Source organism: Kogia breviceps, chromosome 3 (genome assembly GCF_026419965.1).
Source record: "Kogia breviceps isolate mKogBre1 chromosome 3, mKogBre1 haplotype 1, whole genome shotgun sequence".
NCBI classification, from domain to species: Eukaryota; Metazoa; Chordata; class Mammalia; order Artiodactyla; family Physeteridae; genus Kogia; species Kogia breviceps.
The window spans coordinates 2,975,037-2,994,750 of NC_081312.1; the positions used below are offsets into that span (position 1 = coordinate 2,975,037).

The 19,714-nt window shown below is 48.3% G+C and overlaps 1 protein-coding gene across 1 annotated transcript in view; it reads right to left on the bottom strand.

Moving 5' to 3' along the window:
* TECPR2 (tectonin beta-propeller repeat containing 2) overlaps window positions 1–19,714 on the bottom strand; it is a 98,390-nt gene that overhangs the window by 17,042 nt on the left and 61,634 nt on the right. The window contains exon 17 of the mRNA XM_059058196.2: window positions 10,597–10,745. Within this exon, the coding sequence (XP_058914179.2) occupies window positions 10,597–10,745 (149 nt within the window). The remainder of the gene's footprint in view (window positions 1–10,596; window positions 10,746–19,714) is intronic.

The window sequence follows — 19,714 nt, forward strand, 5'->3', positions numbered from 1 at the left end:
CTTCAAAAACCTCCTTGAGGGCAAGAGAAGACTCGACCACTGTGAAGCAGCAAAAGGAGCGTCCAGAAATTTAAAATATAATCACAGAGGAATTCCCTGGTGGTCCAGTGGTTAGGACTCCACGCTCTCACTCCCGAGGGCCTGGGTTCAACCCCTGGTCAGGGAACTAAGATCCCACAAGCCTCACAGTGTGGCCCCCCTCCCCCCAAAAAGGGTGTGTGTGTGTGTGTGTGTGTGTGTGTGTGTGTGTGTGTGTGTGTGTGTGTGTGTGTATTTTTATAGAAATAACCCAATAGAGGGATTGCAGGATAAAGAAGAAAGATTAAAACATAAAATAGGAGAGAAAAGGTAAGAAAAGTGGAGGCCACTTTAGGAAGTCCACAGTACGAAAGCAGGATGCCCAGAAAGAACACACGGAGATGGCAGAGGCCAGAAGGTGACTGCCACCACGGGAACAGGACACATCCCAGAGCAAACGCCACGGGCCCCAGGCTGAAAGGGCTCCTGGCACGAAGGGTAAAACAGGCCCCCCCGGGCACACATCACTCGCTGCTCTCAGAACACTGGGAACAAACAGGTCTTAGAAACTTCCAGAGCGCAAAAGCAGGTCAAATGTCAAGGATCAGGTATCAGAGTGGCTTCAAACTTCTCAACAGCAACGCTGGACACCAGGAGATGACGGAAGAAGACCTTAAAATTCTAAAGGAAGTCTATTTCCAACCTAGACTGCTATACTCACACAAGGTCAAGGATGAATGCGGGCAAAGACTTTCAGACACACAATGCCTCCAGAAGTTACCTCTACAAACCCTTCTCAGGAACCGAAAGGAGGATAAACTCCACCAAAAAAGAGACAGAAAGAGGAAGACACAGGATCCAGGAGAGAAGGGATCCAAAGCACAAGCAAGGCAAAGGGGGCCCAGGAAGACAGAGAGACCAGGCCAGAGGGCCGGCGAAAGCATCCAGGACAGATGACTCCAAGGAGAATGGGACGGAGCCCACACATCCGAGCGGACGGAAGGGAAACGGACACAGCCGGCAGGGAGAGTCTGGGGTTGAATATGTAAAACGCAGAAAACCAGATGGGAGAAAAAGACAACGATCGAGCACAGGGAAAACGGAGCGTCGTGTGGACAAGCAAACGGAGTGCAGTTTACCGCCCGGCTCAGCTCTGACGGGCGTGCGCCCCATCACGGCACCGCAGCTCCCGAGGATGGAAGCAGGGAGACGGGCGGGCGCACGGCCGGGGGGACAGGCACCCTTCCCTTCCAGCAGGAGTCAACCGAAAACCCCTAGAGCTAGAAGGATAGACACGCAGCTCCCTACGAAGTTATTCGGGGAGATGAGGCCAAAAAGAAAGGGGTGCTCTAGACGGGGGACGATGGGCGGGGAGACGCGTTTCCTGTAGCACCAGCTGACGTGGAACCTGTGTAGTGACCTGTGTGACTCTGATTAAAAGAAGAACCAACCAACCAAGATGCCTGAGCCCCATGGCGCCGAGCTGACCTCCAGGGGAGGGGCCCGGGCCTGGACGTTCTCAGCAAGTACCTCGGCCGGCCCCCAGGTGGACGTGATTCTTCACTTTACTGGTCAGGAGATGAAGGGCCAGTGAGTTTGGACAACTTGCCCAAGGTCACCTGGTCTCACGTGGAAAAAAAAACCTTTTAGTTCAGGTTCTTTTGATTTCAAATAGCAGACTCTGACACCGGAGGTCCTGGCTGGCAGAGGCCCAGGGGCCGCTGTGTCCCCGAGCACTGTCCCCTGATGCTGAGGGGGAAATGCCACCACACCTTCCCGCCACGTCAGCGAGGCCCAACGGGTCGGCAACAGAGCTGGCGGCCACGACGGGGGCGGCCGGTCTCGTCACCGAGAGAAGGCCTGGACCCCAACACGCACTGGCTTCCTGTGCCCCAAACATTCGGCGTCAGGGTCCCCACTCACCTGCCGCCCCAGCCCTGTGTCTCACAGACCTGCACTCTGGACCCAGGGAGCCAGGCCGAAGAGTTTCACAGCTCGCCGTGGGCCTTCCTTGCCTGGAGCCTGTCGCGCCCCAGCCGTCGTGACGCCCACTGCCCCTTGGAGTCAATGGCGACTTCTCCAGGCCAAGGGCCAACTCCCCCAGAACCTGAGCCCGAGGACCTCTTGAGTCTCTCCTGTCACACGACGCCCTTCCTGCATCCTACCCTCCCAGAGGGCCTTGCTGGGTATGACTAGGATTTAGAGCCAAGAGGCACAAGAAACTGAGGTCTCACCGGGCTTGGGATGGTCCCCAAGAATGGACCGTCCCCAGCAACGAACTGTCTTGCCCAAAGCACCACGGAGCAGCACTTTTCCCTACTCAGAAACACTGGGCCAAATGAATTACTTGCTGGTCACTGGAAGTGCCCACTGGGTCTGCCGGGCCCAGTTCAAGGACTACATCGTCCACAGGAGCCAGAGCTGGCAACCCTTGGTGACCTGGGTTTCCTTCCTGGCTGCTACCCTGACCTGCTGCCCCCCTGCCTTTGGTCACTTAACCTTTATCTCCCTCCAGGGGCGGCCTCCCTCACCCCTGTTCCCCTGCAGCGCCCAGCACAGCCCCGCGCACTCTCGCATTCCTTTAAACTTTTTTACTGTCTGATACATTTTAAACAGCTCTACAGGGGTATGACTCACATATAATAAAACGCACACATTTAAAGCACACGATTTGTGGGAACTCCCTGGCGGTCCAGTGGTTAGGACTCGGCGTTTTCACTGCTGGGACCTGGGTTCAATCCCTGGTTGGGGAACTAAGATCCTGTAAACCGCGTGGCGCAGCCAAAAAAAACAAAAAAAGGTACAATTTGATCCTTGTTGCCATATGCCTACACCGCTGACACCACCCCGCACCCCTCCTTTGTAACGCCTCCCAATCCTGCTGCCCTCACAGGTCCCCAAGCAACCACTGCTCTCTGGAACTAGATGAGCCAGCGTTCTCTAAATCTCATGTAAATTAATCATTATAATATGTATTATTTTTCCACCTGACTTCTTCACTCAACATAATTATTTCATCAAGTTCGGGACATTTTCAGCCATATTTCCTCAAGTATTTTTCCTGTCACCTCCCCCTCTCTCTTCTCCTTTGGAACTCTGACTATGTTTATATTAGGCCACGTGAAGCTGTCCTGTGCTCACTCATGCCCTGCATTTTTTTTCCAGTCTCTTTTCTCTCTGTTTCAGTTTGGAAGCTTTTTATCACCGTGCCTTCGAGCTCATCAATCTTTTCTCCTGCGAAGTCTACACGGCCGCTGATCTCATCCAGGGGATTTGCATCTCAGGGATTACAATTTTTATCCCTGAAAGTTTGATTTGGGTCTTTTTTATGGCTCCCATTTTTCTACCTAACGTGTGCAATCTTTCCCCAGCTTCTAGAACATAAAGGATAAAGCCATTAACAACTGTTGTAATGCCCTGCCTATGCATTTTATTTATTTATTTATTGGCCACGCCGCGTGGCTTGCAGGATCTTAGCTCCCCAACCAGGGATTGAATCCGGGCCCTCAGCAATGAAAGCACCAAGTCTTAACCCCTGGACCGCCAGGGAAGTCCTCATCCGTAATTATTATAATAACTGTCATTGTGATAATCTGCTAAGCAGACTCTTTACAAGGGCGGGTGCCACCCCTGCTTCACTCCCCTACGCAGCCTTGCTGTCTGCACTGGACACAGTCAAGCTTCCGCTGTCATAAACAGCGTAAAAACAAAGAGCTTTGGGAACACTTCTGATTATTTCCCAAGACTGATGCTTATTATTCAGTTATGAACTTACTCCATAAGTAATGTAACTTCACTGCAAGATGTTCACAAAATAGAAGTGAATTAAAGAAAAACAATCAGCCACAACAGCACCACACAGCTATAACCACTGCTATCATTTTGCTGTATATCTTTATAGATTTTTTCAATGTACACGCAATTTAAAAAAAATATTTATTTACTTATTCTTGGCTGTGTCAGGTCTTACTTGCAGCACATGGGATCTTCTGTTGTGGCGTGTGGGCACTTTGTTGCGGCACGCAGGATCCAGAGAGCGTGGGCTCTGTAGTTGCAGCACACGGGCTCTCTAGTTGTGGCCCGCAGGCTCCATAGTTGTGGTACATATGCCCAGCTGCCCCGTGGCATGTGGGATCTTAGTTCCCTGACCAGGGATCAAACGCATGTCCCCTGCACTGGAAGGCGGATTCTTAACCATTGGACCACCACGGAAGTCCCGCACATAATTTTTTTTTTTTTAAACAAAAACAGAAATCATCAGACATACTTGGTAACTGACATTTTTTTTTTTTTTTTATGGTACGCGGGCCTCTCACTGCTGTGGCCTCTCCCGCTGCGGAGCACAGGCTCCGGATGCGCAGGCTCAGCGGCCATGGCTCACGGGCCCAGCCGCTCCGCGGCATGTGGGATCCTCCCAGACCGGGGCACGAACCCGTGTCCCCTGCATCGGCAGGCGGATTCTCAACCACTGCGCGACCAGGGAAGCCCGGTAACTGACATTTTTATTCTCCATGGGAAGAAAACCTCCTCTGGGAAGCCTCACGCCGGGGATGTTGCTGCCCATGCTGCATGCATCCTGCAGAACTCAGTGTGGGCCTCAGCACGAACCCCTGGCAACATCCTCGGGAGCAGAGACCTCCTAGACACTAAGCGCGTAACTAGCAAGGCTGTTCTCTTTCTCTTATTAAAAAACCGGGACTGTCAGATGCGACTGTGTCTGTTTGGCATGCGGAGCTCTGAGCTCCCTGTCCCAGGATGCCGTGTCGTGTCTCCGTGTCGTGTATCTGTGTGGTATCGCTCGCTGGGATGTGAGCGGGAGGGATTTAACCCATGGTGCTCCAAATGCAGTGAGAGAAATCTAGTTTAATTACCCCCAAGGTCTTGTACTTTTATGTCAGGAGGGAACACGAGTCTTCAGAAGACCCCGAAGTTCTTAGAAGCAGGCGGCTGGTTGTACTTGCAGAGCTGGGCTTCGGGGCGTGGGTGCCCCGTTCCTTCTGCCGTCTCCACCCCCTGTACTTGTGACCTATGCCAGCCGCGGATGAAGTATGAGCAGCATTCAGGGTTGCCCAGAGCCGCCCTGGACGGGAGCAGAGAGTGAGAGCCACTCTCCCTGCGTCTTGCGTGCTCCCAGTGCCCCGAGACGAGTCAGCGGAAGGCCCAGCAGGGGTGGGGGACTCCTCTAACCCTAACGCCTCTCCAACGCAAGCCTTCCTGACACCAGCTGTGAACTTCTCTAAAGCTCTGGATGTGTAAAGCAGCATCAAGTTCTGTGCCCGCTGGCAGCATCTGCGAGCATGGCATTCTCATGGGATTACCTGTTATCATGTTTGCATATTTATTTTGGTTTTTTTCTGTTCATACAGCTAGAAATACCCAAAGCAGCTGAGTTTAAAGTAAGTTTTTAAGTGTTCGTCTGGCCATTTACCAGTCATATTAGTCTTAGTTTTCCTAGTTTCTCTCTTTTCCAGGAAAAGCTAGAATCCAGGCAGAGTAAACGACCCCGGAGACCAGATGGGCCAGTCCACACAGGAAGAGTCAGCTGGAGCCTCCCCTACAGGAGGCCAGGACACTGGGCGGGCTAGGGAAGAGCAGGGACTGCTCTGGAGGCGGAGGGGGCAACGGGAGGGCAGAGAGGATCCTCTGAAGGAAGAGGTGAGGCCAGTGCGGGTGGGGCTCGCTGGATGAGCCTCTTCCACTCGGGCACACAGTGCCCCCAGTGCAGCGAAATCACAGCATCTACTGTGCTCGCTTTGCACACACCTCTACTATGGACAGAAAATTCTCCCACTGAAGCAGCAAACTCCAAAGAAAACATGCTAAACACAACTATAAATATTTTCTCCAAATCCTTCCAAGTGTTAGCAAGTCTGAAAACTGAGTCATTCATTTTGAGTACTTTGTTAAAACTTCACCCCAAAACTCCTACAGGAGGGATGTTCTACCAGAGAAGAGAAAGGGACACAGAAATAGAGAAATCGCTGCTAATTTCGGAAGATCCCTGTGGGTTCACGCCTCTGTGCCCTTTAGCATCTGTTACCACTTCCATTTGCTTCAGCTGTACAAATCCCACCTGTAGACCAGGATGTGCATGTCCAAGAAGAAATAAAACAAACTAGAAAGAGGTCGAGGACTTCCCTGGTGGCGCAGTGGTGAAGAATCCACCTGCCAATGCAGCAGACACAGGTTCGAGCCCTGGTCCGGGAAGATCCCACATGCCGTGGAGCAACTAAGCCCGTGCACCACAACTACTGAGCCAGTGTGCCACAACTACTGAGCCAGTGTGCCACAACTACTGAAGCCTGCGCTCTGCAACAAGAGAAGCCACCACAATGAGAAACCTGCGCACCGCAACGAAAAGTAGCCCCCACTCGCCACAACTAGAGAAAGCCCGTGCATAGCAACGAAGACCTAAAGTAGCCAAAAATAATTAATAAATAAATTTTTTTTAAAAAAAGAGGTCGATTATGATCCAAACATGGAAACCCCATTTACATTCTGATACTTGAATTCAACCAAACTGTCCTGATTTTCTAAATCTTTTTAAAAAATATATTTATTTACTTTTGGCTGCATCGGGTCTTTGTTGCAGCACGTGGGCTTTCTCTAGTTGCAGCTAGCTGGGGCTACTCTTCGTTGTGGTGCGTGGGCTTCCCACTGCGGTGGCTTCCCTTGTTGCAGAGCACGGGCTCTAGGCGCACAGGCTTCAGTAGTCGTGATGCACGGGCTCAGTAGTTGTGGCTGGTGGGCTCTAGAGCACAGGCTCAGTAGCTGTGGTGAACAGGCTTAGTTGCTCCGCGGCATGTGGGATCTTCCCGGACCAGGGCTCGAACCCGTGTCCCCTGCATTGCACGTGGATTCTTAACCACTGCGCCACCAGGGAAGCCCCTTCCTGAATCTTTTAACAAGGCCTCATCCCACCCCACTCCCACCCCGCCACTGGACTAGTCTTCTCAGGACCCTCTGCAACTTTAAGATTCATTTGAAATTCAATTTAAAGGTAGGCTTTGTCCTAAAACACTGAGTGTTAGGCCGCCGAGCATGTGACACGCTGCCTGGACACAGTGTTCTATCGCAGCTCCGGCAGGCAGTGGCTGGCCCAGGCCTTGGTCCTCAGCAGGGCTTGGAAAAGCGCAGCAAAGGGCCTGTGCAAATGTAAAGCCTGTTTTTTGTCCCCACAGGAACCAACTCTCTATCTACAAATTCCACGGCCAAGTGCATTTCTTCTTCAGCACACTGAAGCTACTGAATAAGAAAATGTGGCCTCATTTAGCGGAACTACTTGAAATAGTTAATGTTTAACAGCCTATTTAGCAATCACTACTTTATTCAAAGCACAGCTTTGAGGCCCTTTCATGTGAATTTGTTCTATTTTGGCCATTTTCCTGGGCAAAGCTGTAGATCACCACAGTCAATAGAGCACTGCAAGCAAAGCTTTCTGCCCCCAGTTTTAGCTTTGCTTCCTAGAGGTTATTCTAGAATCTAAATGTTGAAAGGAAGAGGAATTCGCAGTTTCATGCAGTCCTTGATGTGACACCAAAAGCACAAGCAACTAAAGGAAAACGTAGATAAAATGGACTTCATCAAAATAAAAATCTTTTGTGCATCAAAGGACACCATAAAGAAAGTGAAAAGACAATCCAGAGGATGGGAGAAAACATCTGTAAATCATAATTCTTAAAAGGGTCTAGTATCCAGAATATATAAAGGAGTCTTACAACTCAATAATAAAAAGACAACCCAATTACAAAATGAGCAAAGTATTTGAATATATTAGTTCTCCAAATTTGAATATTTTAGTTCTCCAAATGACCAATAAGCACATGAAAAGATGCCCATTAGTCGTTAGGGAAATGCAAATCAAAATCACAAGGACATGGGGATGAAATGTACAGTATGGTGACTATAGTTAATACTGTATTGCATATTTGAAAGCTGCTAAGAGAGTAGATCTTCAAAGTTCTCATCACAAGAAAAAACATTTGTAACTACGTATCATGACATGTTTACTAGACCTATTGTGGTGATTTTTTTTTTTTTGCAAGATATACAAATACTGAATCATTGTGTTGTACATGTGAAACTAATACAATGCCATATGTCAATTACATCTAAATTTTTAAAAACCCTATTGAGGGACTTCCCTGGCGTTCCAATGGTTAAGAATCCTCCTTCCAATGCAGGGGACGTGGGTTCAAGCCCTGGTCAGGGACCTAAGATCCCACATCCCTTGCGGCCAATAAACCAAAACATAAAACAGAAGCAGTATTTTAACAAATTCAATAAAGACTTCAAAAATGGTCCACATCAAAAAAAATCTTAAAAAAACAAACAAACAGTAAAAACCAAATGAATTATAACAAAAAGTGCCAAGTTGGATCAGATCAGCTTTCTTTTCTCCACAGGTCTGTTCTAATATAAATCAGAACATTCAGTAACCCACACAATATAAATATTAATTTTCCTGTTTCAATAAACTTCTTTACCCTGTTTTTTAAAAGAAACCCACAATGAGATACCATTGTACAACTATTAAGATGGCTAGAATTTAAAAACTGGGCAAGGGAAATTTTGCAGTGAGGATGTAGAGAAACTGGAATCCTCATACAATGCTGGTAGAATGTAGAATGGTGCAGCCACTGCGGCAAACAGTCTGGCGGTTCCTTAAGAAGTTAAACATACAATCACCATATGACCCAACAATTCCACTTAAAGTTATAAACCCAGCAGTACTGAAAACACATGTCCACATAGTCTTGTACACGAATGTTCACAGCAGCTTTATTCATAGTAGCCAAAAAGGAGGAACAACCCAAATGTCAATCAACTGATGAATGGATAAGCAAAATGTGGTCTATGCATACAGTGGAATATTATTCAGTCACAAAAAGGAATAAAGTACTGACACACATTACAACATGGATGAACTTTGAAAACATGAAGCCAAGTGAAAGATGGCAGATAAAAAGGCCACATATTATATGATTCCATTTATATGAGAAAGGAAAACCCAGAATAGGCAAGTGCATAGAAATACAAAGTAGATGAGTGGCTGCCAGGGGCCGAGGAGACGGGGGTTCCGGAAGAAAAGGGAGTGTCTTCCAATGGGGAGGGGAGGGGGCTTCTTTTCAGGGTGATGAAAAAGTTCTAGAATTGGATAGCAGTGATGGTTGCACAACTTTTCTAATATACTAAAACCACTGAGTTGTATGCTGTAAAAGGGTGAATTATAACTCTGTAAGAAGTAACGTAAGGCTGTCAAGAGGCTGACACCGACACACCACAGGAGCAGGCGACAGGAGGTGCCTTGTCTAAGGAGGCTTCAGCTCAGCAACGGAAGCAGCTCGAGGCCGGCTTGCTGCCCCCCTCGCTGCGCGCCAGCAGAGCCCACAGGGCCGGCGACAACACCCTCCCCTGTCGCCTGACCGTGGCCGTCAGCGCAGTGCCGTGTGCAGACGCCCACTCTGCGTTCGTCTGCACAGCGCTTTCTAATTCACAGATGTGATTCTAATCGCTCTTCGCAGGACCCTGTGAGGAGGGAGATCCACGTGGAGCCAGCCTCCCCGTGGCCATGAGCGCTGACCGATGGCCTGAAAGAACTCGGGACCTGACTCCTGTCCAGCTGTAGGGTCTCCCAGCACAGGCCCTGTGTCCCGTGGGCAGGACTGGTGGTCCTCATGACCAGCCCTGCACCTTGACCTCAGCTGTGCCATACCTGAGGGTTCCCGACGCCCCAAATGCAGACAGTCACAGACACGGGCATTCACCCAAACACCTCGTTTCCTTCTCGTCCCCGTTTAAGCACTTTTTGTTCAAGGACTAACCACGCCCGCCACACTGCCTCCTCTGCACACGGCAACTGCATTTTTTTCCCCAACAAAGTCACAAAGCGGGGACTAACAACGGTTAGAGAAAATAACTCTCATTAAATCACAGCCCCCCATTCATAAATCGTAGCAGAAATATATTTAACATAGCAAGCAGGCCCATCAGGTATTTAAGGGTAACTAAAGAGTACACTAAACTCAGACTCCCGCTTCTGATTCGAGTGGTGGAACAGTCAAAAGCAAAGGAAAAACATTTAGGATACATGGTAAACTGAAATACGGCCGGGGTCGGGGGAGGGGAGGGGGCGCACGAGGAGAATTTCTTCAACAAACTTTTGTGAGAGGCACTCACAAAATAACGATAATACATTATCTCCATGACAAGATTTTAAAATGACTTTTACTTTCTTCTCTATACTTTTGGATATTGTTTGATGTTTTCAAAAATAATGTTCATTCTGTAAAAAGTTAGAATCGAAACACTTATCTTGAGAAAGAAAAAAAGCAGCACTGGCTCAGACAATCGTTCATCTGTTCGGCCCTGAACTTCACAAATATCGCATTCCAGGTGTGGGACGCCAGTGAATGAGCGTGTGTTGACCTGGGGCACGCCTCAGGCCCGGGGCTCCCCGACACGCCCCTCCTCCCCCAGTTGCTGGGAGGCCACACCAGCAGGCGTGCTCCTCTCCCCAGCACCGGCACCCAAGCAGCTTCCTGACCAGCGAGTTGGCATCGGTTAGCTTTTGCTCACCTGGACAGGCGGGTCAATGGTTATCCAGGCTGGAAGCATCAGGCTGGGGTTCAGAGGCTGGGTTCCCACGCGGAAGTAAACTCCACCCCTGGAATCACAGGCCCAGACATGCTGATCCCCACAGGCCAGGCTCATCAGTTTCACAGCTCCTATAGACAAACAGAGAAAAGGTACACACATTAATTACTCTCGGAAGATGACTCATGTTTCATGTAATCTATGAACTTTGATTCTATACTTCAAAGAAAGAGATGATGCTGCCTTTGCAGGCGAACTCTGTTGCTTGAGAACCCGACGGCGCACGGGAGTCGGCAACGCTTCTGGCTGCCCTGGCACCTGCCCCGCGCCACAGAGCAGCCCTCGCGCGCCACGGGCAAAATAATCAAGATGCCATCCGGACAGTGCCCTGAGCCGCCAAGCTCGGGAATCAATGTCTCAGTGTGGGCCTCCGTCATTAGCTTCATCAGGTGTGTGACCACTACCAGCAAATTCTGGACTGGGGGCAGGGAACTCATCTTCTAGGTAATCTCTTTTTTTTTTTTTTTTTGGCTGCGTAGGGACTTAGTGGCAGCATGCGGGATCTTCGTTGTGGTGCGCGGGCTTCTCTCTAGTTGCATGTGGGTTTTCTCTCTTTGGCTGTGGTGGTGCAGGCTCCAGGGCACGCGGGCTCTCTCGCTGAGGCGCGAGAGATCAATAGTTGTGGCGCGCGGGCTTAGTTGCCCCGCGGCATGTGGGATCTTAGTTCCCCAACCAGGGATCGAACCCGTGTCCCCTGCAGTGGCAGGCGGATTCCTTACCCCTGGACCACCAGGGAAGCCCCTCTTTCAGGTAATCTTGATCCTAATTAGAATTAAAATTAACTAACTAAGCCTCCCAGGATCTTCATTTTTATTTTTACATTTCTCCTTGTTGACTAAACCAATTTTAAGAGGAAAGGAAATGGGAGGAGTCTTCAAAGAGGAATCTGATTAATAGTTTATCTGGCAGAAAGAGCAACAGCCCATAGTTACCGACCCGCGCGACAATGACGCACGGCTCTTGCAGCCCCAGCTCACACGTGAGGCCGTGAGGACCCGGGAGACCCCGGAAGAGAACGTGGAGAAGCCGGGAGGCAGAGGGCAGGCCGCGGCTTGAACCCAGGCCAGCCAGCTCTGCTCTCTGGGGCCCCACATGCCGTGAACACACAGATCTTACAAGGGCAGTTCCCTCGCTTTTGACAGATGAACATGCCTGGGTCACCCATGGCTTATCAAGTTATGGAATGTTTTCATTGCCCCAGAAAGTTCCCTCAAGAAAGTTCTGCCCCTCTGCCCCGAGGCAGCCACTCTTCTGATTTCTATCGCCATGTATCTGTTCAGTCTGGTCTAGATGACTGTAAAAACAGAATCACAGATAGGCTCTCCCCCACCGGGCCTGGCTTCTTTCACTCAGTGTGATGTTCCGGTCATGACATTCGTCCAGTCACTCCTTTTTACTGCTGAGTATGAGTCCACTGCATGTAAACGCCACAGTTAGTGGTGTATCCTTCTGACGGGCATTTGGGCCATTTCCACTTTCTGCGATTAGGAGTGAAGCTGCTATCATCACTCCTGCAGAAGACTTTTTTTGGGAACATGTGTTGTTTTTCTTGAATGACACCTAGGTGGAGCTCCGGGCTACAGGGCAGATATCTGTTTAACATGGAAAGAGACCGCCAGTCTGCCCACGTTACACGCCCACCAGCAGTGCGGGCCGGTGGCCCACACCCTCACCAGCACCCACTTCTGGCACCTCTGTCAGCCATTCTAGCAGGTATAAAGTGGCATCGTGTCGTGGTTTTAATTTGCATCTCCCTGGTAACTAGTGATGTTGAGAATCTTTTAATGTGCTATGGGGGGCATCTGTATATCTCCTTTTGTGAAGGATCTGTCAAGTCTTTTGCCTGTTTTTTTAAGTTGAACGGCTGGTCTTCTGATGACTCAGTTAGAGGATGACTCATTTTTACTGTAAAGCAGGGGAGAAAGGTGGTGCAGCTACATTCACTGGCAGTGCTGCTCTCGGCCAGCTCACACAGTTGTTGTCACTGGTATCAGATGACAGCCCATGTGTCTACACCAAAACGTACAGACACGGATCCTGTTATGGGGAAATCTCCTCACGTGTGTTTAGCTTAAAAGTATCAACCCACTACTACTGAAAAAATTCTTAGTATCCCTTTGTACACTTCCTAAAGATGATGATTTCTTATACTGAAATTAGCTGTATTTTTTAAATCTTTTATAGAATGTCTTAACGGGAAGTTAAAATAGACATCCTAGAGCTCTAACATTACCCATGAAAAGATTTGTAGCGATCCAAATAAAGTACTTTCAGCAGTATATTCCAGAAACAGCCGAGAAACAAAGTCTAATTTTAAAATGCTAATTAAAGAATAATTTTATGTTGGAGTCGTCAACCTGCCCTAACAGGAACTACAGGTGGTAGCTGCTCATGTGAAGAGAGTTACGTGGTGACAAAAACACACTGGGTCAGCACCTCAGAATTGGCAGCGAATAACACCACCACCAGTGAAACACGGAGCTCATATTACAAAGCAAGCGTTCTTTTAAAACAAACAAAAAGGCTGCTAGAATATACACTTCAGTGTATAAATCAGCTTATTCTGAATTGAAGAGACAGGTCAAAGAAGAAAACGTTTAATCGGGGGCTTTTCCGCAGTCTCCTCCTTCACAGAGGGTCTCCCAGGCTGCCTGGCGCAGGTGTATGAGGTCAGGGCAGGTGGCAGAGAACACCGGCCTCCCTGGCCCGTCAGTGTCCCTTGGAGTTAAGCGGGGACCCGTCACTGGTTCTGGATGGTGGGCTGTGAGCAGAAGGGATCTGTCACTTCTGAACTGAACCATAAAAGAGCTGGCAAGAGGGCCCTGCCTTTCAGCCGTCCCCTGCCGCAGTGACCGCAGGGGCAGAGCCACAGAGCACCGCAGGGGGTCACTACCACAACCATCGAAAGACTGACAGGTAGAGAGCCAACTTCGCGGGAGCAGAAAGCAACCTTCACTGTGCTACATCGCTGGTATTTGGGACTCGTTACTATTACAATATTAGTCCGACTAACACAGACATGCTGCGATTTTCCTGTCTTTCCCCCTATTTTGTTTTCCCTTCCTCTTAAAAAAAAAAGTTTTAATTATTTTATTCAACAGATGAGACATTTTCCTTTTAGGATTACCTTTTTTTTTTTTTTTTTTTTTTTTGCGGAACGCGGGCCTCTCACTGTTGTGGCCTCTCCCGTTGCGGAGCACAGGCTCCAGACGCGCAGGCTCAGTGGCCATGGCTCACGGGCCCAGCCGCTCCGCGGCACGTGGGATCTTCCCGGACCGGGGCACGAACCCGCGTCCCCCGCATCGGCAGGCAGATTCTCAACCACTGCGCCACCAGGGAAGCCCTAGGATTACTTTTTTTTTTTTTTTTTTTTTTTTGTGGTACGCGGGCCTCTCACTGTTGTGGCCTCTCCGGTTGCGGAGCACAGGCTCTGGACGCGCAGGCCCAGCGGCCACGGCCCCACGGGCCCAGCCGCTCCGCAGCATGTGGGATCCTCCCGGACCGGGGCACGAACCCGTGTCCCCTGCATCGGCAGGCGGACTCTCAACCACTGCGCCACCAGGGAAGCCCTAGGATTACTTTTTAAACATATATTTTAGAACAAAAAGTGGCATTTATTTGGTGTTTTACTATTTATAAGACACTTTTCTGCATAAATTACTATATAATATAATCCTATTTGTTACCTAAAGGCATGAACCGACACTGAATATTTCTACATTAAATGCTGTGACCAGATGTATTCAATTACAAATTGCATTAGTTTGCTGAACATTCCAGTGCCTGACATATGCATATTTATGTGTACTGGGAAATCAAACGTTATAAGCATCTTAAATATCTGCTAAATGATGTAAGTTTTCTTCCAAAAACTAGGATTGTCATAAATCATAAAATTCCATATTCAGTCTCTATAACTGGGTTCAATAGCTAGACATTTAATTGAAGAATTCTCTTAATCTAAGAAATGGAAATCAAAACTACAGTGAGGTACCACCTCATACCAGTCAGAATGGCCATGATTAAAAAAAATCTACAAAAAAAAAATCCACAAATAACAAATGCTGGAAAGGATGTGGAGAAAAGGGAACCCTCCTACACTGCCGGTGGGAATGAAAGTTGGTGCAGCCACTATGGAGAACAGTATGGAGGTTCCTCAGAAAACTAAAAATAGAGCTACCATATCCCACTCCTAGGCATATATCCAGACAAACTTGTAATTCACAAAGATACATGCAGAATAAAACAACAACAACAACAAAATAACAACAAAAAGATACATACACCTCTATGTTCACAGCAGCACTATTCACAATAGCCAAGACACGGAAACAACCTAAATGTCCATCGACAGATGAATGGATAAAGAAGATGTGGTACATATATACAATGGACTACTACCCAGCCATAAAAAGATGAAATAATGCCATTTGCAGCAACATGGGGGCAACCAGAGATTATCATACTAAGTGAAGTAAGTCAGAAAGAGAAAGACAAATACCATATGATATCACTTATACGTGGAATCTAAAATATGACACAAATGAACCTATCTATTATGAAACAGAAACAGAATCACGGACGTAGAGAACAGACTGATGGTTGCCAAGGTGGGGGGGTGGTGGGGATAGAGTGGGAGGTTGGGCTAGCCAATGTAAACTATTATATATAGACTGGATGGAAAACAAGATCCTACTGTATAGCACAGAGAACTATATTCAATATCCTGTGATAAACCGGAATGGAAAAGAATATTTTAAAAAAGAATGTAGGGCTTCCCTGGTGGTGCAGTGCTTAAGAATCCACCTGCCAGTGCAGGGGACACGGGTTCGAGCCCTGGTCCGGGAAGATCCCACGTGCCATGGAGCAACTAGCCCGTGCGCCACAACTACTGAGCCTGCGCTCTAGAGCCTGCGAGCCACAACTACTGAGCCCACGTGCCACAACTACTGAAGCCCACACGCCTAGAGCCCGTGCTCCGCAACGAGAAGCCACCGCAATGAGAAGCCCGCGCACCGCAACGAAGAGTAGCCCCCACTCACCGCAACTAGAGAAGCCCGCGTGCAGCAACAAAGACCCAACACAGGCAAAAATAGATAAATAAATAAAATAAATAAATTTTTTTAAAAATTAAAATGCTAAAAAAATATATATATAACTGAATCACTCTGCTGTAAAGCAGTAATTTACACAACACTGTAAATCAACTATACTTCAATTAAAAAAAAAAAGAGAGAGAGAGAAAAAGAATTCTCCTAATCTAATCCCAAAATAGCAGCTGACTTGGTAATTTGTATAGGAGCAGAAAAGAGAGATGCTACATCTTAAAAAAAGAAATTAAAGGCAGAAATCATGTTCATGACTTGATATTTTGCTAAAGACATGCTTGAAATTGAAATGTCTGCTTGCAATGTAAAGACCGGTGACGTTCCAGACTTTACAATGACCTGGAGCTGCCCAAGGTCAGTTCCAGCATGAGGTAGTCTGGATCACATTTTCGGCACTGGGAAGATGGGCTTTTGTTTCTTCTTTTCAGTGTCAGAACGCTTGTAGAGGCCAGGACTGAAAGGGAACCAGGTAAAGCACACCTCTGAACAGCTCTGACAAAGCCAGCATCTCCTACCTCATGCCCTGGGCAGGCAGATGGCAACCTGGAGCTGGACTGATGAATTACAGGTGAAGACATATTGTACCTGCTGTTAAGACAGTTTTATCTGTGATTATCAGTAACAAGGGATCAAAACTCATATCCCAGAATAAGCTAGAAATGGAGTTACAAACAACAACGGATTGCCCTGACAGTCCGATTTCCTGCTGCGCGTGGATTATGGCCGTGCACGAGGCCCCTGCCGGCAGAGCCCCTCCACCTCCACGTGGAAACTCCTCACAGGTCAGACCGAAATGACTGTTGGGACAGAGTAGGAGCAGGATGCTCAGGGAGAAGCCCCAGTATGGGGATGCTGACTGAAGTAGGCAAGAGCAGGAAGGACATTCTAGGCCATAGGAAGCGAGGTGACCCCAGGGGCCTAGACGGGCCTGGCACACAGGGAAGAGAGATGGCGGGTGGCTGGAGCCCCGCTGCACGAGGCCCTAAAAGGCAGGCTGGGTCAGGCTGCCAGGGCACCAGGTGCTACCCCGAAGACTGCAACTTGATTCCAGGGTGTCGAGGGCACAGCCCAGGAGCCGTATTTTAGGAGGAGAGCTCGGGCAACCATGGCAGGAGGTGGGCACACCTGGAGCCATGAGGCGGCTATGGCAGTGCAGGTGTGGAGGGGGAGCTCCAACCCTGGCAGTGGCGGGAGGGAAGCAGAAAGTAAGACAGCCCAGGAGATCTTCTGGGGTAGGCGGAAGAGACACTGCCAACCACACTGGCTGGCAGAGAAGCAAAAACAGCCAGAGAGAATTCTGCCCTTTCCAGCAGAATTGAATGGAACAGAGGAGTGAAGTCAGGAAGAAGAGTACATTTTGGACCATCAACAAAATGAAAAGGCAGCCTACTGAATGGGAAAAAATGTTTGCAAATAGTATGTCTGATAAAGGGTTAATATCCAAACTCTGTAAAGAACTCAGACAAATCAGTATCAAATAAACAAACAATCCAATTAAAAAATGGGCAGAGGGCCTGAATAGGCATTTTTCCAAAGAAGACATACAGATGGTCAACAGGCACATGAAAAGACACTCAACATCACTAACGATCAGGGAAACGCAAATCAAAACCACAATGAGATAGAATCTCACACCTATCAGGATGGCCATCATCAAAAAGACAACAAGGGACTTCCCTGGTGGTCCAGTGGCTAAGACTTCGAGCTCCCAATGCTGGGGGCCCAGGTTCGATCCTCATCAGGGAACTAGATCCCACATGCATTGCACCAACTAAAGATCCTGTATGCCACAGTGAAGATCCCACACGTGGCAACAAAGATCCTGCGTGCTCCAACTAAGACCCGGTGCAGCCAAAAAGAAAAAAAAAGATTTAAAAAGACAGCAAGTAACAAGTGTTGACAAGAATGTGGAGGAAAGGGAACCCTGTTGGTGGGAATGTAAACTGGTGCAACCACTATGGAAAACATTACGGAGGGTTCCTCAAAAAAATTAAAAATAGGACTATCATATGGTCCAGCAATTCCACTCTTCGGTAATCTTCTGAAAAAAAAAAAAGAAAACACTAATTTGGAAAGATATATGCACGCCAGTATGCTGTTCACTGCAGCATTATTTACATAGCCAAGATATGGAAGCAACATAAGTGTCCATCAACAGATGAATGGATAAAGAAGATGTGGGTGTGTGTGTACACACACACACAATGGAATATTACTCAGCCTTAAAAAAGAATGAAATCCTGCTATCTGCAGCAATGTGGATTGATCTGGGGAGTGTTATACCTAGTGAAATGTCATACAGAGAAAGACAAATACTGTATGTTTCACTTATATGTGGAATCTAAAAAACCAAAATAAATGAACAAATACAACAAAACAGAAATAGACTCACAGATTCAGCAAACAAACTAGTGGTTACCAGAGGGGAGTGGGGGGGGGGCAAAACAGGTGAAGGGATTAAGGGATACAAACTACCATTTAAAAAGCAAAGCAGGGCTTCCCTGGTGGCGCAGTGATTGAGAATCCGCCTGCCGATGCAGGGGACGCGGGTTCGTGCCCCGGTCTGGGAAGATCCCACATGCCGCGGAGCGGCTGGGCCCGTGAGCCATGGCCGCTGAGCCTGCGCGTCCGGAGCCTGTGCTCCGCAACGGGAGAGGCCACAAAAGTGAGAAGCCCGCATACCACAAAAAAAAAAAAAAAAAAAAAAAAAAAAGCAAAGCAAATTAAGGACTTCCCTGGTGGCGCAGTGGTTAAGAATCCACCTGCCAATGCGGGGGACATGGGTTCGAGCCCCGGTCCAGGAAGATCCCACATGCCGCAGAGCAACTAAGCCCGTGCGCCACAACTACTGAGCCTGCACTCTAGAGTCCATGAGCCACAACAACTGAGCCCACATGCCACAACTACTGAAGCCTGTGCGCCTAGAGCCCATGCTCCGCAACAAGAGGAGCCACCGCAATGAGAAGCCCGCACACCACAATAAAGAGTAGCTCCCGCTCGTCGCAACTAGAGAGAACCTGTATGCAGCAACGAAGACCCAACGCAGCCAAAAGTGAATAAATAGATTTATAAAAAATTTTAAAAATTTTAAATTAAAAAAAATAAAAAGCAAATTAATTACAAAGATGTAACATACAGCACAGGCAATGTAAACAATAACTTTGTATGGTGCGTAATCTATAAAAATATCGAATCACTATATTGTACACCTGAAGCTAATATAGTATTGTATGTCAACTATACTTCCAGAAAAAAAAAAGTGCATCTGGGAAAGAGAAGTTTGCTACTGAACAGAATCCTCACATGTAGAACCACAGTCTTGAAAAGGCTGTGCTTCCTTTCACTTCTGTGAGCACCACCATGGCCAAATTTTAAAAGAACAACAGAGCATCCCAGGTAACCCCAGGCAAGTAAGCGAGGCAGCATTAACGTTACCTGCGCTACTACACTCCCTGTTCACTACCCCCCAGTGAGTGCTGCCGGATGACAGCCTGCCACGGACACACACCTGAACTCAAAATCTGCATCCTCTAATATAAATAATACTTTCTTTAGAAACCTTGATTCACCGGCTTGTTCCACAGGCTACACAGACCATCCCTGGAAAGAGCCAAACAACAGAGCAGCTGGTGGCCCTGACCTGCCTTTCGCCGGCCCCCAGCCTGGCACGTGGGAGGCCAGCACCCCTCCCGCTGTTCCCTGCACGCCTCCCCTGCCTACCAACTCTGGACTTGCTTCGTTCTCCCAGGACGTTCAGAAAATGGTAAAAGAAGTCTTCATCCATCCTCGCAGCATCGGCCAGTAACCCAGATAAACAAAACCCAGAGCTCAGGGCAGGAAAAAGACCAAGCAAGGCAGAGCTTCCTGGACCCGGCCCCCGTCATGCACAGCGCCAGACCCGAGTGAGCGCCACCCCTCCCCCAGCAGCTTGA